The sequence below is a fragment of the Oryzias latipes genome, chromosome 10, assembly GCF_002234675.1.
Source record: "Oryzias latipes chromosome 10, ASM223467v1".
In the NCBI taxonomy this organism is placed as follows: Eukaryota; Metazoa; Chordata; class Actinopteri; order Beloniformes; family Adrianichthyidae; genus Oryzias; species Oryzias latipes.
Window position 1 is genome coordinate 26,924,994 of NC_019868.2, and position 23,254 is coordinate 26,948,247.

General features: G+C 40.0%; 1 protein-coding gene across 1 annotated transcript; it reads right to left on the reverse strand.

The window, feature by feature from the left end:
* Positions 1 to 8,946: 8,946 nt before the first annotated feature.
* cysltr1 (cysteinyl leukotriene receptor 1) lies at positions 8,947 to 14,193 on the reverse strand. Its single transcript, XM_011480530.3, has 3 exons — positions 14,019 to 14,193; positions 12,455 to 12,645; positions 8,947 to 11,567 (listed from the first exon to the last, which is right to left on the reverse strand). The coding sequence occupies exon 3, from the start codon at positions 11,551 to 11,553 to the stop codon at positions 10,519 to 10,521; it is 1,035 nt and encodes a 344-aa protein (XP_011478832.1). The 5' UTR covers positions 11,554 to 11,567; positions 12,455 to 12,645; positions 14,019 to 14,193; the 3' UTR covers positions 8,947 to 10,518.
* Positions 14,194 to 23,254: the final 9,061 nt, after the last annotated feature.

The following is a 23,254-nucleotide window of genomic DNA, read 5'->3' on the forward strand; positions in this document are numbered from 1 at the left end:
CTTGTTTGTAGAGGTGAGCCCCCACAGCTGCGAACTCTCGCTGAGATCAAACCCGCTGACACCCTGGGACTTGGACTGTCAGCTCTGAGGGAAACGAGCCCAACACGGTGCTGGCCGAACAGGCTTTCCCCACCATCGAGACATTCGGGTGTGCAAAAAGTCCACGATGGGTTTAATTCCATATACATTTAGATTCCATGTAATTTATTCATTAAATAGTTTAAAAGGAAGGAATGCTGTTTCATAAGCTGGGCCTTCGGCAGAAGTGTCAGGACGAGGGATGACTCTGCAGCCACAAACAGCTGCTCAGAACACACAGTACACAATAGATTAGCAGCTTTTTTTCTTTCAGTTATGGCGCTATTTATCATAAGAAATGATTAAAAGTGAAACGACATAAGAGCAGACAGCAACACATGTTTTTAAAATCTGAAACCATTGTGGTTTTGGAGGGGAAAAAAACAGACAAATTGCAAAGCTTAAACGCCTGATGATTTCTGAAAACACCTGGAACCAAACATCCATTTTTGTCTTTGTTCCATAAGCATTAAATGCCTGAAGGCTTTTATATGATTTGGGGAAGCGATGGGGCGATAACATTTTTAAAAGTTAGCAAACTGAAGGCCCTTTCTCCCCGTTTGCGTCACAGCATGGACAGAAATAAACGGAGGGACAAAAATATTTTCAGCGGTAAACACAGTTGCTGTCGTGGACTTTGTCAAGGTTCACAAGCTTCTTCTTAGAGCCACAACAAGCTCTATATGCAGGGGGGTGGTGACTCATCTGTAGGGTTAGTAAGTTCAGGATAAATGGGAGGGGCTGTTATGTTTGGTGGAACTTGTTGTGTATGCTGCATGAGAAGAGTAATTGTCTGTTTTAGATTGACAGATGCCCTTTGTTTGTCTGATTTAGTTTGACCCTACAGCTCTTCAGGGTTCAGACGGATCGTCTTATTGTGGATCAAATAATTTCTGTGATACTCCTGTGTGATGCAGAGCCAAAGTGGCCATCCTGAAGCCAAGTTATCGTGGCAAAATTTGCCTTCAATCTATTTTGAAAACGTTTCCAGTACTCTTTTAATAATCATTTTTCTGTTTTTAGATAAAATCAAAAAAAACTTTCGTCATTTCAAGGACATAGTTTCTGCAGAGTGGCAGTAGTTTAAAACAGGAACAGCCCTCCTGAAGTTGTAGGACAGGCCTATTCTGTGTTCATGTTCAAATCTAGACTTAAAACATTTCTGTTTAGCCGTGTATATGACTGGAAGGTCCTATCTGCACTTTTCTTTTCTTTCCTTCCTTTCTTTTTAAATCAATTTTCAAATTTTTCTTTTCTTTAAAAGTAAATTTTACGTTGATTATTTCTATGATGTATTGTGTTTTTAATGCATTTTTCTGTTTTGTGAAGCACCTTGAATTACTTTGTGTGTGAATTGTGCTATACAAATAAACTTGCCTTGCCTTGCCTAAAAGAAATTTGCCTCCGAATTAGCGCCTCCATTCCCTTTCCTGCTCTTAAGAGCTCACCAATTTACTGATGAGACAAAAATGGCGAGCAACATTGGAGCTATTCAGCTGCACAATTTTGAGCCAGATCCCATGCTCAGACATGGAAAAAGAAGATGTACATGTACTTGGAACGGACACTTTCTGTCTGCATGTCTGTGACTCGGTTTGACGACTTGCTGGCCCGCATTAGTCCAAGGAGGGGAAAAAATAAAAATAAGAATAAAATTAAAGAACCGTTTTATTATTGTCGCGATACAAATGTTAAAAATATCAAAGTTCGGGAAGAGAAGAATTCGATTCATTTCCATGTTGGTTTTGAGTTCCACCCGCTGATTACATTGTCATCACGGGCCAAAGCTGAGTTCCTGATTGGTTGACATGATATGAAATCTTTGCCAAAGTGCAAATAGTTGAACTCTGGACGCATCGCACCGCAATGCCCGAAACACGATGCCCGCTACACTGCCATGCAGCCGCCGGAGTTTCGAAATACATATTGGGACAAGCGTTGAGCAACGTATTTTGTGTGCGTCAAAAAAAAAACAGCAGTTGTGAAAAGCGTTTGGTGTGAACATAGCTTGACGATCAAAACGCACCACAGGACTTTTGATTGCATCTGTATGTTTTTTTTTCTTTCTGAATTCTGTGACTCTGGGTGTTATAAGTAAAACAAACATATTTTTTTTTTCTTATGATCTTCAAGTCGCAGGTCAAAATATTCAATTTCTTCAGAGACAAATGGGGTTTATTTTGTCACAGGGAAGTTGTCTGATTTACAAAAAAGGAAAAATATGACCAGAGAAATAAAAGCTAAAATTAAAGTAAGGTTCTAATACTGAGTGTATTTGTGTTCTTGACAACTATTACTGAGTAGGTTCATATCGTGTTTGCCCATGTTATGCTGATTAATGGATTTCCTCGGGGACACATCTGCTTCACTACTCCTAAAAGATTTCTTTGGCTTATTATTGATATTTTTGCTACTGGGAACATCTGTCTGTTAGAGACACAGTTAAAGCCAGAGATGAAATAATATCATGTGCTGATAGGGAAGTTGGCGGCGACCTTGGACTAGAACTCTGTGTTCTGGGCTGAGTTGCTGACAAGAGTCTCCCTTTCAGCCAGAGAAGTGCTTCCTTGTTTCTTGTCCAGAGCTCAGTTGAGCTATCACACCTGACCAGACCAAGAAGACTGTCCAAGGGAGCAAACTAGTGAGGATAATAAAGAGCATAGTAAAAGTATCTCTTTCTTAAGCAGATTTTTCCCCTTCATATAGATCTCCGAGAGCATTTAACAAAGATGGAAGAATAAAGAAAGGAGTTAAAAGTGTTGGTCAGAGACAGGGGCTATTTCTGAATGCCCTCCCTACCTACTCCTAAAAGATGATATAGTGCGGGACTATCTAGTGCCAAGGATTTTAACCCAATTTGGACACACGCTCACACTTTTTGTTAATGGAAAATACGACGTCCCCCATTTCCCGAAGTGCAAAACTCGTAACTATGAAGACTTTGCAAAGAATATTTATGAATCCACTGTGTTGTGAGGATAGAAATTTGGATGATTTATAAAAAATAAAAAAAATTACAAAAGTTTTTCAAATGAAAAATCATTCAAAAGATCTGCATTCAGTCTAGTGGGCATTGACCCACACTTTTTTTGTGGAGGCTCCTGGGAAATTTCCAGGGCATTGAATTTTAGAATTGTAGATTCAGACACCCAAAAAATGTTGGAGGCCCTATATTGTGCACCAAGCAGTGGCGGAACTCGGACACAACCACAGAGGGCCGGCAGATCCAAGGCAGAGGTACCGGAGGACAAACGGCGGGTCTGAAGTCGTAAGTCGAGTCGAGACAAGACAAAAAACAGGCAAACAATCAGGGATATTGAATATTTGTGGAGAATTGTCCTCTATCTGGCAACAAGAGGGGAACACAGGTGTTCTCAAATAACACAGGTGACATGCGCTGACATTCCTTCTACCATAACTCCTCAACCGTTTACGCAATTAAACATAATTCCAACTAACTTTTTGGGCAGCTTTGTGCTGATTTGCAACACTTTACCATAGCGAAGTGCTTACACAATACACGGCGGATGAGTTACAGCATGCCACATAGCGCGTGTTATTTAACTGTTGCCGGCTACATCTCCGGTGTTAAAGCGTCAATGCTGCAGGACGAGGCAGGGCCGAACCCGGACATCTGGGTTCAGATCGCATCTTACGAGGTCAAAGAGTCGTAAGATGCGGAAAACCTTTGATTGCTGCGAATCTAGCTTCATCACTCGGAGGAGGTAGAGTGATGATTACCAAAGATTCAGACTTTTCATCATTAAATTGCAACATCAGAACCAAGGAATCGCAGAAATTTTGCATAAAGTGGTTCTGTCTGGATCGAACTCTGTCTTTGAATATTACAGTGTTTTTTGTTTTTTTTTAAAGCGAGTTCAACAGAAACCCTCTCCTTAATTCGGTAGCAGAAAGAACTGAATGGCCCCATTGTTGTGGAAAGGACTACGTGTTACAACACAATCTCTTAACATTTTACCACTTTAACTTTAACTCCTCAGCATCTAGAGGAGCCAGTTGAGGTGGCTCAGGCATCTAGTCCGGATGTCTCCTAGACTCCTGCCTGAGGTGTTCCGGGCATGTCCCACTAGCCCCGGGGAAGACCCAGGACACGCTGGAGAGACTACATCCCCCAGAGGAGCTGGAGGAAGTAACCGGGGCGAGGGAAGTCTGGGCATCTTTGCTTAGACTGCTGCCCCCGTGACCCGGTCCCAAATAAGCGACCGGATGGATGGATGGATGGAACTTCAGAAAATCTTGGACTTCCATTAAGTTTTACCTGCGACACCCATGATCACTTGTGTACCTCAACCTCTTAGGGTGTTCCGGGCATCTATTACAATGCATCCTCCGCTGAGGTAGGCCCACCACAGGTTGATCAAGCCTGGGTGTGTGTCTCGCTGTTAATTGGTCCTTTTTGTCCATGTGATGTCACTTCTCCTCAGCCACAGCCAATGGCGTGTCCTCTCAGCGATGTTGGTCAGTTCTTTGATAGCCTGTCTTTTCCTGCATCCCACCTCCACCCTGATATTCCAGCCTCTGTCCTCTGCCTCAGCTGCCAAGTTGGAATAGCGCAGTTTTATTGCCCCCAAAACTGGAGTCGCCTAAAAAGGAAAGTGATCGTCAAACCTCTGCAGGCTGCAAAAACAAGACTGAGCATGAACAGAGCCTTGCGTCTGTCCTTTATTTGATTTGTTTCTAATTGAGTGTACAAGGAAAGGCCAACTCAAGGCCACGATACAAAGGTTACACAACCGTTTACTGAAAAACCCTCGACCTTGTCTGTGTACATGTAGAGAAACGACTCCACGCTCCACTCAGACATGCTGATTTAGTCAGACATTTGGCGGTGTAGATGAACAGACAATTCGACAAAAATCTGTGGGCGCACGGTTTCATGCTGCAACCTCAGCCACCCCTCCCACTGCGGTTCCCTGCAGCGCTAATTATCTTTTCATTATCTCTCTGCGCATTCGGTGCAGGGGATTTACAGACACAAATATTTTCCATTTCCTCTTGCTGATCTTATTAAATAGGTAATTACAAGAAGCAGCAAGCCCATGTATTTTTAGACAAAGATGTATCTTGTGTAAAGTAAACAGCTAAAAAACAAACAACAAAAAATAAATTTTACACAAATATTATTGATGCTTACAGCAGGAAATGCAGGTTTGGTTATTTCCCTTTGAAGAAATAGCGTTTGGTTTTCAGAATCTTTTATAAATACGACGTTTTGATTAATTTAGACTGAATATATGAATAAATTCAATAAAATCTACTGAGAAGAGCTTTCAAATCAACTAAACTTGGCTCAGGCTTAAAGTCAAGTGAAGTTTTTTTGTTCTTTTTTTAATGCAGATTTGAAATTTTCCAAGAAAAAATGATTAAAGTTGCCAGTGGCGTTGTGCAGGCTGCAGGTGCTGCAGGTGCTGCCCGCCCTCGCTGTCGTCTTTTGATCCGCCCTCAGTCGCTGGTGGCTGCTGCATGCCCCCCCACTCTCCCCCATTGCCCCTGCATATGACAAATTCAAAAAACACAATTTTTTGGTTGCATGGGGTGACGACCATGACGATGTCCTTTTTAGTAGGCAAACGTAAACCTTCTTTTGTAAACCACACCCACATACCTTATGTGTTCATATTGTTTGTCATATCTTTTCATTCAGCTTGAGCCAAGAATTCATGTAATCCATTTTCAAAACGTTCCAGTACAATATGTGCAAGAGACGTCGTTTTTTGCTAGCTTGCCTTGCTAATGCCGTACAAAACCTGCAAACTTTAACACCAAATATTTTCCCCAAATAGCTTCCTAACGATGCCCGAGGAGAAAGGAAGTTAGATAATAAAAACCCCAAGGAGAAGTTTATATTTGTAGACGGTACTAAATGTGATTTTTTTTTTTTTGGAGGAAAATTTAAGATTGCGGCCTCTTGCCCAGGTCAAAAAGTCAACGCAACTTTGGTTGTGGTAGTAATGTGTGAATTTTCGTGAAGATCGCTTTTGTACCACATTGTGCGAAAATGTAAAAATTTACAAATTTCAAATTTTGTCACTAAGCTATTTGTCTGTGGCCATCCCATAATAATTTTAAAACTTACTTTGGGTATCCCTGACACATGCATTTTTTTTTTTTTTAGCAGATTTTGAATTTTTTTTTTGTTTTAGGCCCCATAACAGATTTTGGTCCCATTCTTTTTGTTGGTTTCCCCTGCTTTCCTTCTTTTTTAGAGGTTGTTCTCTACGCCTACATTTTATTTGACCAGGTACTAGGTGCATTTAATTTTTGGCGAGCTTTTGAGCTTGTGGTGTGGGTTTCTGCTCTTTTTCCTTTTTTTAATAAGAAGAATTGCAAAACCAATCTAGTGGTCCAGAGTAAAAAGCTGCAGCTGCATTCATTTCTGTTGCTTGTTTTTTAGAAATGAGGACTCAAATTGAAATAATTTGAGTCATCACAGTCAAATCTCCTGATGTTTTTCTTGTGTCACACTTGTGGTTGTACTGACACAAAACATTTCAGTTTTAGTGTCCCCCCCCCCCCAGGTTGTTGCAAAGCAGAAAAACTCATTTTAACAACCAGACTTTAAACATTTGACCAGAAAAGACCATAATTTTGGAGACGTTTTAGGAAAAATATGATAATCAAAGACAAATATTTTCTGCATGGTTATATTTGACTTTTAAGTAGAGTTGTGATGAAAATCTATTACATATAGAGCTATTTTTATATTTCCTATACATCCCACAGATTAATCTTATCGCCACTATAAAGACTTTCAATTGAGTCTTTCTTAAAAAGCATTTTGTAGTTTTTACTGTTGGAAAATGACCCAAAACTGCAGAAGTGTGGACTTTTTGCTGACACTTTAAAATTGAATAAACATAGAAATAAAAACACAAACAAAAGGGCTGATAAAAGCAGGAGAGCTGAAAAGCAGACACTTATATTACTGATTACTGAGGAGGATTAGCTTCAGTGACCACAGCTGTGGGCGATTAGCTAATGAAAGACGCAGGTGAGAAGCAGGGAACGTCCCAAAAAAAACAAGGAAACATTACTGGAAAAAAGAAAACAACACAAGGAATCGATCCTAACAATGTTTTTTTTTCTTCAAAAGTACTTTTTGATTTAGAACCTTCAAAATAAGATGTAGAAATTGTTGCTCAACAGCTTTCTTGAGTTGTCTTTTTAAAGTCAGACTACATCTTTCTCAGATGAGTTCACATACTTTTTTTAAAGGGTTTTATTCAGGTAGAAATGTATAAAAAGAAAAAACAAGCTTGTGAGTTTGCAGATCTAAACAAATAAATCAACTAAGTAGGGCGTCTGAGGAAAACTGGTGGTTTTGTGACTGTCACACCATTTATCATGAATTATTTGGCAGAAAAAAAACACACAAGCAAACGTCTTTGATCATATAAATATTAGAAAAAAAGGCTTAAGGCCAGCAATAAAAGCCCACCCTCTGGGAGCCCCTCTGTTTCTGATCTCACATGGTGAGCATCAACACATGTTGCAATACTGACTCCCTTGTGCTTGAGAGAAAACAAGTTTTATTCTTAACCTTTTCTCAGAAACTAATGAGCTCCTGGAGACTGAGACACTTAAGGGGGTCACAAACCTCCACATCAGAATTCCCTGACTGACTGACATGGGGAGTCCCATCATCCTGAGCGGCCAGTGGGGACTTTCCATGCTTTCGCTGTGGCAGGTCGCCATGTGAGGTGCGACCAGGAGAGTCCGATCCCCGCCATGCTTTTTCTTTTACAGGCGGAAACAACAATCTGTTTGTGCAGACGCAGGAAGGAGCGGATCATGTGCTTGTCCTTATCTGTTTATGAAGGGGTAATACAGAAGCGTTCTATGTTTCAATCAGCAGGGCCGGCCTCAGAGGTGCACTCCTGCTCCTGACTTACACTTTACACAATGTGTGGATGTTTGTTGCCTCAGATAACACTGGAGACTTTGGTTTACGCTTAAATAATTAGTTTATAAGCTCATAAGAATCGTTTGGTTGGAAATTATTCCATTGTTGTTGTTGAGTTCATGTAGCGACGAAAACAAAGCAGCAAATTGAGCATCGTGTTCACTTTTTGTAGTGGTGCGCCCCCTTGTGGTCAAAACGAGTATTTTCTTACACAGGAAGGGTTTCGAACAGTCTGTAATGTAAACACAAGTGTATAGATGTAAAAATCAATGCTTATTATGATTTTTTATTAGCAATCAGATTTATTAATAATTTCGATTTTAATTCTGACTGAATAATTTATAGAAACTCAAAAACTAACTGGTATTTCACAGAAATGATGGATAAAAATCATCACATTAAAGAAGGGGAGAAAAAATAAATCTACTTCTCATTCTTTTTTCTTTATTTTAGTTTATTACAAAATATACTATTATGATTCACTATTAAATTTGTCTAATATTGGCTTTAAGGGGCACGGAAGAGTCTAAACATGGAACAAAATGCAAAATTAAAGATGCATACAGCTTTTTTCTGCTTTTTATTACATTACATTTTTATGCAGGTCAAATGCAAAAGGTCCCATGCTAAATAGAAAGTTACTATTCTGTAAAATGTACTGCTTATGTCTATTCAGTCCACTTACTGCAATTAAATTAACATATTATTGTGAAAATCCGAGTTAACGTCAGTTTTGCAAATACCTTCTCTCATTATAAAACTACCCATCGTCATAAGATAACTAAACAAACTTACATTCTGATTCTTTTCAATCCTTTTTTTTTTATCCCTACAGGGAAATAAATTCTCTTCATGTGAGTCACCGTGTTCCTGTCGTGGGCTCTCGTGGGGAGCTGTGAGGGTGTGACCTTCGGTTTGACAGTTGAATTGAACTTTAAAGCAGCTTGTCTGTCGGCGTTTATTATGATCATTCCTTTTTTGTCACAAACGTAGCGTGCAGTTTCGAACAGGTTTTTAATCACCTCTTTAATCATGAAAAACAACGACACCAAGACAAGCATGCAGGTTTAAGAACATCTACAGAAACAGTCGAGTCATTTCCAAAGCTGCACTTTTGACAATTTACATCAACCTGCAGAGAAGCCATCATAATATCGGGGAATGAAAAGGTAAGCATATGAAAGTACAGATGGACATGTGTCGTTTTGTTTTTTTCCAGCACCTGTCAACAATTTCATTCTAAAACAGAAGCAGAATGATTTCAACTAGGCTGGTGATGCTTAACACATCAAACATTACAATTAGCACCCCAGAAAAGTTAATAGTTATAAAGACTGTTAAAACAAAATGTTTTAAAATCTTAATAAGAAGGATTTACTTGGATGAATGCAACACAAAAAAGACCAATAAAATGAATGAGGTCACACGCTCACATGTGTTTGGTGAAAGTGACGAGTTTGAAGTCAAACCTCTAATGGAGTTCTTTGAAATCACAAAGATGCTCAGTTACTAACCAGTCCATTGCAAGGCCACATGCACACACACACACTCATTTGTATCTAAGGGACAATTTTGAGGTAACCCAAGACACGTGAGAGGAGGAAACTAGAGCACCCGGAGAAAACCCACACATGCACAAGCAGAGCATGCAAACTCCACATAGAAAAGGTCCCAGCTTGGATTTGAACCAAGGCCGTCTTGCTGTGAGGTGGGAGTGCTAACCACTACACCACAGCAAAAATCTAGAGCAGTGAACGGCTATTTCTTTTCATGTATTTAGCACGACAGGTGAGCCACAAAGCTCAATCGGTGGGATTAACCAAAACTTTTTTAAATAAGTTATATGTTAGAAAAAGGAAATAGCTTAAAAAATGTAAAAGGAAATTGTACTCAAAACCATTGAATTAAATGTACTTAATTAGAATGGCTGGAATATGGTCAGCTAACATTTAACTCCCTTTTTATCCATAAGTTGTAAAGAATTTTAGGGTAAAATTCTACCAAATTGCCGCTAGAGCCATTTAAACGACTGTGGAGGTCACATACTGCATTTGCAGGGACCTGCCCATTTACATGACATTTTTATTTTACAGCAGTTCATAGTTTAACAGTCTTTATGCAGGTAGTACGACAATATTTCTAGGTACCTGAAACACAACAAGTCTTTTCAGCATTAAGGGAAATTTCACAATCCTACATCAATAATAATAATCCACATGTGTTACATTCTGGGTCACGTTACGATTCTACATATCTTCCTATCGTATTGCAGGACAAACTTCGTTTATCATCAAGCCAGTGTGCAGCTTTTTCATAATAAATATCCATGTAAATAAGTAATATCTTCATTAAAATGAATACTGAGTAAATCAGCAACAAACATTGATTCATTCATAGCTTCTTGTCTCCTGTTTTTTGCTTCGACTGACCCTCAGTCACAGCTTCCTTCCTTCTTCTGCAGCCTCCAGTCGCATCCCGGTCTGCTTGTCTGATAATCCAGTTTCTTCCCGTGCGCTCTAACTGACATCCACTTGGCGGTCCTCCCCGGACTCTGAGATCATGGGCCTCAGTCTGGCCGTACGATGCAGGCTGTTGCTCCTCGTCGTCTGCCGCAGAGAGGACAGGCGGCTTCGGAAACCTTCTCCAGAAAAGAAGTACAGCAGCGGGTCGAAGCAGGAATTGGCGGCAGCCAGACACAGGGTGACCACGACGGACTTTTGGATGGCGATTTGCTCCGAGCAGCTTGAGTTTTCCCGGGACAGGGAGTGCAGGTGCACGGTACGCTGGATGTGGTACGGGGTGAAGCTGAAGAGGAAGGTCAGCAGGACGATGACGATCATTCGAATGGCCCTGACACCCGAGGCCTGCTGCCGACGAGCAGTTTGGGTGCGGGAGAGCAGCGTGCGGACTATTCCGACGTAGCAGATCCCAATGATCAAGAAGGGCAGGAGAAACCCAAACACCAGGCCAATGTAGTTAAGCAGCAGCAGCTTCGTCAACTGTTTGCTATCCTGTCCTGGAGGCTCAAAGCATTTGATTATGTTCGTTGAGTTGTCAACGTGCTGACCTGACATCAGGAAAGAGGACATCGAAAGGCTGCAAAAAATCCAAATGCACACACATACGATGCGGGATTTGTTCACCGTCACCAGCTGCAGGTTCTGCACTGGGTACACGATGGCTAGGAACCGTGTGACGGACATGGCGGTCATGAAGTAGATGCTGCAGTACAGGTTGACGTAGAGGAAGTAGGAGCTGATGCGGCAGAGGAAGTCCCCCTCTTCCCATCGACCCCTCCTGGCGTAGTAGCTGACCCGCAGGGGCAGCGTCATGACGCACAGCAGGTCGGACAGAGCCAGGTTCACCATGTACACGTGGAACGGCGTGGTCTGCCGCTGCGTTCTGAACAAAACCAGCAGGGCCAAGCCATTCCCAACCAGGCCAAAAACTGTAACCACCGAGTAGAAGGTGGAGTAAACCATATTTCGAAAGTCATCGATGGAAGGACAGTCGGTCTTATTGGTGCTGTTGGTGTAGTTGGGTGACTCCATTTGTGGGTTTGCAGCTGCCAAAAAGAGAGAGACACGATATGATTTTACTTTACATGCATCTCAGGTGCAGTGTTCTCATCACAGTCGGAAAAAGAGTCTACGGCTGAGGTTAAGAGTCAGATTGCCTGTGAGATAGTAGGCCGTCCGCTGGTGTGCAGCCCTTCATGGAAACACAGATAAGCAGTTGGTACTCTCAAATGAAAAAAACTGTTTAAACTGAAAAGTTCCTGTTCGGCCAAAGCTTCAATGTGTTGTATGTTTTCTAAACAGTTATGCACTTTGCATACTCCTCATACCCAATCGAGTTACATGAACATAAAAGGTCATCCGTTAGCCTTTTTACAATATTGCATCATGTAAATGTTTATGTTACACAGCAGCAGCTTCAGTGCACGTCACATCAAACCGCAATAATATTAAAACATAAACAATAAAGGATTAAGAGTGTAAATTATCATTTTGCTGTATACTGTTGTCAACAAAAAAACCTGACTCAAAAAAACTCAAATCCATATCATATATCAAATGTAGATTTAGTTTCTAAGTCAAGTGAGTCATTTCCACTTATCACTCTAGTTTTTTGTCATGTAAAACTAAACTACAATTAGGTAAATAAAAACTCCAAAAACTGCAAACCACTGCATTAGAACTAGTAAAAAAAACTTCTTATCGAGATGTATAACTTGGAGTAGTTCTAACAACTTGCCTTTATTTTTTTTTTAGCATCTTTTCCCTTTTTTAATTGCATGTGCTTTTTGAAACCTTATAAGATTGTTAGGTAAAATCGTCTTGCTGCATGATCAGATCATTTAAATACTATCTGGTGATTGTCTTAAGTTTACTGTTCTTTTGCAGAGTAGCAGGTTTTCTAATCAATCCTTAAAGATGACGTTTGTCTTACCAGTCAAAGTCCTTTCAGTCAAAGCAGCTGCTAAACTTGCCGTCTCCTCGGCTGCACAGAGTCCTTCCAGCTTCTGCTTGATGTCGCAGCAGCAGAGAGATGAAACCTCCTCCTCAGACGCTCAGCTGCTCTGACTCCTCTGCAGAGGAAGAGCGCTCGATGACATCACTAACCTGACAGCCAGATGGTTACTGTAAGTGAAAGACTGAGTGAACTGATAGCCATCACAGCCCAGAAAACTTTGATGTTGCTCTCCTATCTAGACACCTAGTGGCATTCAAGTCTCCCACAGTCAAGCTGTTCTAGCAAAATAAACGTTAAACTCCTCTATTGTCTATTGCCTTCCCTGTGAGTCATAAGGTTTTATTGGTCTTGTTCTTGTCTGACTAGTTGTAATTTAACTCTTTGTTTACCCAAGTAGAAGTAAAGTACATACCCAGGCTAAGGAGTTTGCGCACTTTTACCAAAAAAAAAAAAAAAAAAAGCTGAGCTGGCTGTTTTATCACAAGAGGCAGTCAGTCACGCTAACTTTTAATGTTTGGATTTCCAAATGCCTTGCTTGAATTTTGCTTCACTTCCTGCTTTATTTTGATAGTGGTTTCCATGGTGGCTCTTCCTGTCAAAGCATGTCAAAGTTTTGATGATATGGTAAAAGAAGATAAACTAATAATTAAATAGGAATCCATAAAAAGTCATCTTTTTTTGTTTGTTTGTTTCAATCTGACTCCACTGCAAGATTTAAAACCTCGTTTTTAGACATTCAGGATATTTATTTTTTTTTGCTCTCCAGCTTTTTGCTTAAACAGCATAGTGGAGAATTCTTTTGCCTTATTAAGATCTAGGATCCAGAAATTAAGAAATGATTACTAAAATGAGTTTAAAATCCTTTTGCTCTTGAAAACAGAAAAACTTGATCTAAGACTAAAAAAAAATCTAATTTCACTGTAATTTCGGGTTCAATAAATGTTAGTTTGGCATTATTTTGGAAACAGAAATTTAGATTTACGTTCTAAGAATGAATCTAGTTTCAGATTTTATAAGGATTTTTTTAAGACTTTTACTAAAATCATATTTTCATTTTTTTTTTTACATTTTGTTTTAAAATAACTCATTTCCATTTATTGCATTAGTTTTTGTTGTTGTCACTGTAATTAAAATAAACTTCAATTAGGTACATAAAAAAAGTATTTGCTTAGAGCTAAGTGTTTCTCCTCGGTAGTCTGTATCTTTGATGTAATTATTATTTCTTTATTGGTCAAGTGGGATTTAAAGGCAAACTCCATGAGCAACAGTATTTCTGCCTGCAGCATCTGTCTTCTGTTAGTCACAGCATTCCCAAGTTTCCATACAAACCGGTTTCTTTTTTTTCCCTTGCAGGTAGAATCCCAGAATTGTCTTGTCCTCCCCCGCGACTCATCTGTCGTCTTAATTCTGCTCTGAAACGCTTTCTGTTTGGGAAAATGGACTTCTAAACGCTTTAATTATCAAGTTAGCCCGTTAGCTTTTTCCTACTTCTTTTTTCCCCCCTGCAGTCAATTTCCCTTCCTTCATTATTTCAGCTCACCTTTATTGCTACACCTCCAACGGTGACACATCCTTGTAAAGTCATGCGCTGAGTTTGGTTTCCTGTACAGACAAGCCAAGCTGTGCCTCCAGTGCTAGTGATAAGGGTACTGAAGGAGTCCCTCCTCCCAGCAGTATTTCCTCTGAGGATGAGTGCCGTTTAATGGGTGCGGATAGTGCAGTGGAAATGGACCAACTCGTTTAAACCCCTGAAAAGTCTCTGTGGTTGAGAGGGCAGAATCATTTCATCTCTAACTCGTTTACTGCGCAAACATGTGGAAAGACAAACATTCACACGCATGACTGTGTGCACACAGAGTTATGACAATTTACTTGTTTGTGCATTAACGGCTAGACGTGTGCGAAGTGCATTGGCCCTTCTGGGACCTTTGAGAGCTGTGCATTTGCAGTTTCCCAGCTACACTGTTTATTGATTGTTTCGGCAATTAAGTCAGTATGACCAACAAGAAGCTTCTACAAACCAAACCAATTCCAAAAAGTTCACATGTATGAAAAACAAAATCATTCTCAAAGATCTAGTAATTGGTCAACATGTTCTGGTCGAGTCAAAGTGCGGAAAATGGAAGTTTCCTGCACACAGCAGAGTTTGAATTTTGTGGTTTTGATGCAATGTTGCAGTTTTTCAGTCTGTAATAATGGAAATCATCTTCAACTTCTTTTGTTTTTTTGGGAAAAATTGACCATGATCAGATTCAGAGGAAGATTTCCTCCCTTAAAAAGGTCCCCAAACTATTTAAGGACACTGTGATTAATATTTAATTAATTGTCCTCAGGTACCGACAGGTAATGTCACTCATGACCTGGTCAATATTAATAACACATTTGAAGGCTTTTATAAAAAAAACATATACACATCAATCCATCAGAGCAAAGCATTAACTCATTTCTTAACAACGTAAATCTACCCAAGTTAAATGAAGATCAAATCACAAACTTGGAGTCGCTGCTCTGATTGTCTGAACTTCATGAAGCTCTGTTGCTTCTGCCTTACAGCAAAGCTCCAGGCTCCGATGGCTTTCTTGCTGAGTTTTATGAAGAATTCTGGGAACAGCTGGCACCAAAATGGTCACGTTCATCAAGGAAAGCCAATCACCTAACATGAACTCGGCCAACATAATCCTTCTCCTAAAACCAGAGAAAGATCCCACAAGTCCTTCAAGCGATCCCCCCATTTCTCTGATCAATGCAGACGTAAAAATAATTTGCAAAGCAATAACACAGAGAATAGGAAAATAAAATCACTCCTCAAATAATTCACCCTGATCAAACTGGATTCATCAAAGGCAGACACTTGAGTGACAATGTCCGCAGTCTAGTTAAAAAACAGGAATTGACCATACGCTTGTTGGATGCTGAAAAAGCTTTTGACAGAGTAAATTGGAGGTTCCTCATCGCTGCCCTCCATAAGTTTTGGGAATCATTTATTTTTTTGAATGTACCTTTTTTCATCCCACAATGGGGAAATTGTTCTCTGCACTCTAACCCATCCCCAGGTTGGCTGTGCTCAGGGGGCGACGGCTGGCTGGGGAGAGCGGAAATTGATCCTCCAACCCTTTGGTTATTAGACGACCTGCTCTACTGCCTGAGCTAAACTGCCTCCCATTATTGATTGGATTAAAATATTATATTGCAACCCCAAAAGCATCAGTTACAACTAAAAAACAGAGGTCTGACAGGTTTTTTCTTGGAAGAGGAACCAAACAGGGTTGCCCACCTCCCCCTTCTCTTTTAGCCATATTTATTGAGCCACAAGCTGCAGCAAGAAGACAGCATGAGAGCATTAAAGGAATTAAAATAAAATAAAGCTGTCATAAAATAAGTCTCTACGCAGATGACATATTACTTTTTTTTAAATAACTCACGTTCTGTAAATGAAACAGCAGCAATTATTAATGAATTCTCCTTCATCTCAGACTACTCAATTAATTGGAATAAATCAGTTTTATCACCACTGAATAGTAATGCAGAGCAAAGACTCTTGATGCCAGTCAAATCAGGCAATATCAAATATCTAGGTCTTTATTTCTCCCCCAAATTATCAGAACTGGTGCTGCTAAACCACACCCCATTACTGAAAAGCATACAGGATGATCTAACCCACTGGGACAACCTGCCTCTGTCCCTCATGGGCAAGGTAGCCGTGGTTAAAATGAAAACTTTGCCCAAAAAATTATCAAAAATGATCTCTTCTCGATGATCCTCACACAGCCGCCTCTGAAGTGAATCAAAGCATTAGACTCATTCATATCAGGAATGGAAGAAAAAAGCAGGAAGAATTAGTCTAAAACCTAATTTCCATAACTACTTTCTTGCAAATAGATTACAATACACCTTTAAATCGTTAAAAACCAGTCCAGTGTGCCAGCTGCTGTTAGGCAAAGACGGACACATCCACACAGACTTACATTCACACATAATATAATAAGACATAATGGTAATACCAACATGCACTGAGTTCAAGGCATCCTGTCTGTTACTTGAAGAAAACCCACAAATTCACCCCCCCCCCAAAAAAAACCCCTGCAAAGTTGTTCGTATCGTAGATCTCACAGGTGTTCCTTCAAAGAGATTTTCACACATGGAAACTGATGAGTTTTATTGGTTTCATTTACTCCACTGAGGTAAAGAAAAACAGAATAAACAGAGGACAGCTCCACGAAGGCTGCCACGGATCAAGCAATGGAAAAAGTTGATGCAGACGGCTGATAAAAGTCAGAAACGTTGTATGCTGCTTGATTATGAGGAGAACATGTTTAAAAGACAAAAGGACAAACTGGATGCAAATAGGAACGCGTGAGATTTAGATAGAAAAATCAGGAAAATAAAAGAGCAGAATAATTAAGGAGGTAAAGAAAAAGATACAGTCATAAAATTTTACTTTTTGTAAGTATCCTGAAGCAATTAGTTGAAGAGGAAGTTGCATGTTTGACAGTAAAAGAATAAGGCCCTGTGGTTTTTCCTCCTTGGGCCTCCAAATCCCTAAATTACCCACTATTCAAACTTACTTGTTCACTTTAAACTTCGTTCAATTCGAGTTTTTTTAAAACTTGATTTAATACAATTTTGAAAATGAGTTGAGGCTGCTAAGAGACCTTTGAGTTTTACCCATCAGCATCTTTTTTTCTGAGAGTAAGCATTAAACATGAAAAAGCCCCATATTTTAATTTGCCCTAGATTCACGGAAACAAAGGGACTTTTACTTCTTCTTTTTTTTGTAAATGTCTGCAAACAAAGTAACTTCGTTGTCCTTTTTTTGTCTTAATCTACAGTAGGGCCTACAGAGATGATCACTAAATCCAAGAAGAAAATGGAATCAAAACATCTGTCAGACGTTAGTGATCAAATCTCTTTGGCAGTTTGCTGGTTTGGAGCAGCAAAGTGTGTCATTACTTCAAAGGCGGAAAAGGTATCGACAGTGCAGCAGGTGATGGTTGCGGCAGATTGATCTGGGACGGATTAGAAAATCTACCGCAAAGCTATATTCACATTGAAAACGCTGATCTTTCTCACCTTGAGGTTCAAGCCAAGGTCACACGCTGCAGAAACTTCAAGAGCGGTTTCTCCACATCCACATTCAAAGGATGTGTAGACTTTTAAAAAAACAAACTGCAGCAGTTTCTGTTCAGTTCTGTAAATTCTGTTCTGTTCAGAATTTACTAGAAGGAAATACATATGACAGTAGATATTTTGATACCATTAAAATAAAAGTGCATCCTGGCAACCCCACGGTAAAAATTCACAGCTAAAAATAATAAATAGTACATCAAAGTTCACTATCCAGTAACTAAAGACAGAAAATTACAAGTTATTTTTTGCTGAATAAAAGTGCATTAATTGTTTAAAATAAACCAGCATACCCAATTAATGTGTTAAAATTGCTAAAACCAGAAAAAAAAACTGAAGAAAAACATCCACCGTTGCACAACTTAGGCACTGTACTAGAAGAGGTGCAGGTTTAATGTTTCCTTTACATGTTTACAATGCTTTATGCAGTTGGAAAAAAAACCACAATGGTTTTTAGGCCAACTAGAAAAACGGCAAACAACGTTTTCGTTTAAACGTTTGGATGAAAACAGTCTGTTAAAATTGATGTTTCACTGTTTTTAACTCTAATAATCACTTAACATATTCCACCTCAGAGGCAACACCCCAGTACCACTAAGAAGTGTTGCCAATTGAAAACTACTTAAAATAACTTAACCTAGTAAATAAAAATTGGAGAGACAGACATTAGCTTATTAAAAAAATAGGACTAGCTGGTCCTACTAGTAATAAACTTAAATTTAAATTAATTTTATTTATATAGCACCTTTCATGACAAGAAAGACAGCTCAAGGTGCTGTCCATAAAAACAAAAACAAATGCAATAAAATACAATAAAATAATAATACAATTAGTAAAGATTTTGGTGTGTGAGGATATGTAACAAAATTAGTCCTATACTATCCAAGCCATAGCTAAAATATTGGACTTTTTTTCCTTATAGCTTGCCTGCAATATAAATTTCTTTTCTTTTTTTTGTGCAAAAAAAGATGAGATTTTGGATTTATTTAAATATTTTTTTACAACAAGTTCAATAATTTTACACATCTGATTGTTTATTTACATAAATATCTCAAATCAACGTGAATGAGATTTTACAACTAGTGTTAAAATAAAACATCTTGGGTAGATTGATAAAATGTGTAGTGCAGTGCACTGGCTGGGCTGTACCAGAGACCCTCTTTTGCTAGCTGTGATCCCTCCGGTGTGGTCATGGCACCGGTTCCCAAACTTAAAGGAGTTTAGGAGGTTTTTGAGTGAAGGGAGTGCTGTTACACTGCAAAAACTGAATCTTTGGAAAGTAAACTGGCACTTGTTTAAAAAAAACAAAAAAGAAGGGTCTTATTTTGTGTTCTTGCAAGAAATAATCTTCTAAAGATTAAAAATGATCTCAAAAGGTTTTTCAACAGCAAAATAATCTTAGTTTTAGAAAAACATGTTTGAGTGACTAGACCTTTTTTCTGAAAATAGGAATTCTTGGTGGGACCATCTTTCTTTTCCAGTTGGCAGATTTTCTTTTACTTAAAGAAACTTTCAAATTGTAGGAATTTGTGATTTATTTTAAGGGGGCCTGTTTTTGCAGTGTAGCATGTCTCACACAGACCAGCTTTGGTGAGAGGAAGCCTTGATTTAGGTTGTTATTAACCAAAATTGCTTACTTATTTATTTGTTTGTTTTTTTGTTAATTGCCTCTGGTTTGTTTATCTTTGAAGAAAATCATTTTGGGTGTTAGAAAAATAAAGACTTTTAGAAGCATAAATATATCATTTGCAGCAGAATTATCAGGCTCCTAAGTTTGTGAAAAGTTTTTAGCTTCTTGGTTCTATGAGAGGACAGAAGTTGTTTGATCCGCTGGTAAAATAATGGAGCAGAATACAAATGGATGCCATCTTGAAAAGATAAGCTAAAAGGTTCAATGAGAAAATCTGGCTTCAGGAGTCTGTCTGAGTTAGGAGTGTAGTTTGTTTTGGAGGCAAAAGCCTCATCTGCTGCCGCTCAACAGCAGAACTGGCACTCTTTGGTCTTGTTTGTTGTTATGCAGCCTAGCAGTACCTCTGCTGCTGTGAAAAAGCCCTTTCAAGGAAGTACAAGCAGCTTTTTTCTTTCTTCTAAGCTGATCCCCATCGACTTTCACAATCTTAAAACATTTGCACTGTTGGGAAGTCATAATGATTACAAGAAAAATCACTTTAACGAGGGCAAAATAAAGCAAACCTAAAATGAAGGCAAATTCTCTTGTAGGTGAGATTTTTTTTTAACTTACTCTAATATCTGATCATTTCTGATTTGCAATGAAACATGCCATTTAGATGGCTTTCTTGTTTGAACTGGTTGAACGCCTGCAAACAAGGATGTTTATTCAGGTCACCTTAACTGTAAACTGAACATCTCAGCAGTTCGGTGCAAAGAACTCGCCTGGACGTCTTTGTGGTTTTTGATGCTGACGAATTGGATTTACTGTTATTTGAAGCACTTTTGTTGTACATAAATTAGGTGACTGGTGCCGGTCCCGAAGAAAACACACGTCAAAACAATGAACGACCCGAGACCCGTGGCTCTCAATCCTGCAGCAAAGATAAATGCTTGGAAAAGCTGGTTCTGTCCCACATCAACTCCCTGGTCGACGAATCAGTAGACCCCCACCAGTTCTCCTACCGCCCCAACAGATCGGCAGTAGACGCGGTGGCTTTGGCACCTCACTCCACCCTGCAACATCTGGACACCAAGAACACGTACGCCCAGTTACTGTTCCAGGACTACAGCTCTGTCTTCAACACCATCAGGCCCCTGAAGCTGACTGCAAAACTCGCAGAACTGGGAATACCAAGTACAGAAACTGGATTCTGGTCTTTCTCACTGACTGACCACAGGTGGTGAGGATGGGGAAGAAGGTTTCTGCTGAGTTGACAGTCAGCACCGGAACACCACAGGGGCGCTGCCTCAGTCCAAAGCTCTTCTCACTCTACACCCACGACTGCACCTTCACCGACTCCAACAACATCATCATTGAGTATGCAAACAACACAACCGTCCTTGGCCTCATAAGAGGAGGGGACGAGTCTGCATACAGAGACCTGGTACACACAGGATCACCATCTACGGCGAGGACAACCACCTTGTTCTCAACGTAGAGAAAACAAAAGAAATAATCCTGGACTACAGACGGAAAGCACAGCCACATCAGCCGCTCATCATCAACGGGACTGTGGTGGAGCGGACCGACTGCCACCGGTTATGGGTCTGCAGATCACCGACAGCCTCAGCTGGGACAGAAACACCGTTGCCACAGTGAAGGAAGCCCAGCAGAGGCTGTACTTCATCAGGCTGCTGAAGAAGGCCGGACTCAAGCGCCGGACCCTCACCCAAGCCTGCAGGGAGCTTGTGGAAAGCATCCTCACCAACAGACTAACAGCCTGGTTGGGAAACACCACCATAAAAAGAGAAGAAGATGCTGCAAAGTGTCATCAACACAGCTGGAAAAAATCATCGGTTGCAACCTTCCATCCATCGAGACCATCTATAAACAACGCAGCGGGAGGAGAGCGACAAAGATCATCAGAGACAGAACACCACCCCGCCCACGCATTGATCCAGTGTGTGGACTCAGGCCACAACCTCAGACGTCTCAGGCCCGAAAGCACACCACACCACACGCTTCCACAACAGCTTCTTCCCAGCAGCAATCAGAATGCTGGCACAGGACCTCAGAGAGGGTAGACTGGACTGAATCATACAACATGACATGCCATCCATCTGGGACACTAAGTGCAATAAACAATTAAAATCCACATAAGTGCAATAATTTTTCTGAAAGGTTGGGACGCTGCAATAGTCATATTTATGTATATTTTATACTTCGTATTTTGTCTTTCTCTATTTTCACCCTGACCTGAAAGATGCCAAAGAGAAATTCTGATATACTGTATGTGCAAACGGCAATAAAACCTTGAACCTTGACTGACACTCTGGTAATACAGAGTTTTAATAGCAAAAACAAAAAAAATCCAATTGTTTGGATCCACTGGTTTCATCCTGTCAAAAAGAAAACAAACAGAGCCACATGATTGATTGGGGCAAACACTAACAAAGGAATCGTAAAACCTAAAAAGTTTTCTACAACATAAAACCTTTCTAAAAACTTGTTTAGGCAAATCTGAAAGCTTTTCAACGTAACGCTGCAGGAAAATGCATTAAAAACAAAACACGTGAAGTGGAAACCAACCAATTGCCCCACCCGCCTGTTTCCATTGCATACAATCAACACGATCACAACACATCAGTGTCACATTCTGCTCTGAAAGAAAGAAAAACATCAAATGTTTGCATCCGGTCCTAATGGGTTAAATGGAAGTGAAATTGGCAATAGTGTATGCGGTCAGGCTTTGAATTATGCCTCTATTTCATGAACTTTATTGTTGTGTGAGCTCATTAGCACTGGCCCCACTGGGAAACAGATTGTCCACTCGGGCTAATTAGATACATTTACTTCATCACGTAAATTCATCAGAGCTTTATTTTTTTATTTTAAATCACATCTTCATTTCCTTTCGTTCCAACAGTGAATCCGCTTCCTCCGTCTAACCCGGTCTTCTGCACCCTCCATTAACACCAGCTACCTTCGTGTATGAAGGCGCCTTCCTCCTCTTCTTCTTCGACCAACAGTTTTCCAACTTCCAGCACCGATGCATTAGCTGTACTTTAAGAAGAATCTGTGCACTGATTTTCAGGTTTTATGTTGTATGATTTAAAAGTATGGGTTTAAGGGGATAATGATAGGAAGGCTGAGTATCTAAGTAATTTATAACAATCTGCACTATTTTTCATTTAGATAAATTGGTTACCAGTGGCTGGTTGCTTCGTTTATAAGTGTAGAGATGTCAACATAATTTCTTGGACACAAGTTTGAAAAAGTTTTTTTTCTAATGAATACTTATATTTCCTTTATTTTTTTCTTTATTTTTTTTCTTTTCTAACTCGTTCTGTCCAACAACTGAGCAAAAAGATTAGAGCTGAAGAGCTTTTGTGTTGGACAGGTTCTACTATCACAAAAAGAGGTTGTATAACTTAGAAAAACCAGAGTGTAAATTTGTATAAACCCCTTTTTGTTACTTTATTATTTTTTATTTATTTGTTACATTTAGTGTGTAGGGGTGGAGAGGGCAAGAATGTGAGAGGGGGGGAAAAGAGTAAATAAGAAGAGAGTTGGAGAAAGTGGGGGAAACACGCACTTATTTGAATGAGTTAATATTTTAAGCTGTGTAACAATTATACCAGATCTGCTGGAAAGACAAATATTACGTCAAAGGTGAAATTCTGACACGAAGATGAGCGGAAGACATCTGTCCATCAATACAATGCGGGTAAGGAGGAGGGGAGCAGTGTGGCAGTGTGCACGTGGGGGTGGAGATACATGCAGGATTCCGAAGTGAACCGTTCATGAGGGGAACCAGATCCTCCCCAGCCAGACCAGGAGAGGGGGGGAGAGACCCCGAGACCGGGAGGGGGGGACGAGGGTCCGTCCAAGCAACCCAGAGATCACCGCGCAACCACAGCTCCACCCCCCCACAACTCTACCCTCTACAACCCTCCTCACCCGCCATATTATCCAACCCCTCCTCCCATACCCCCCCCCTAATGCCCTCCCCACACTGCAATGGGAAAGGAGAGCCACAG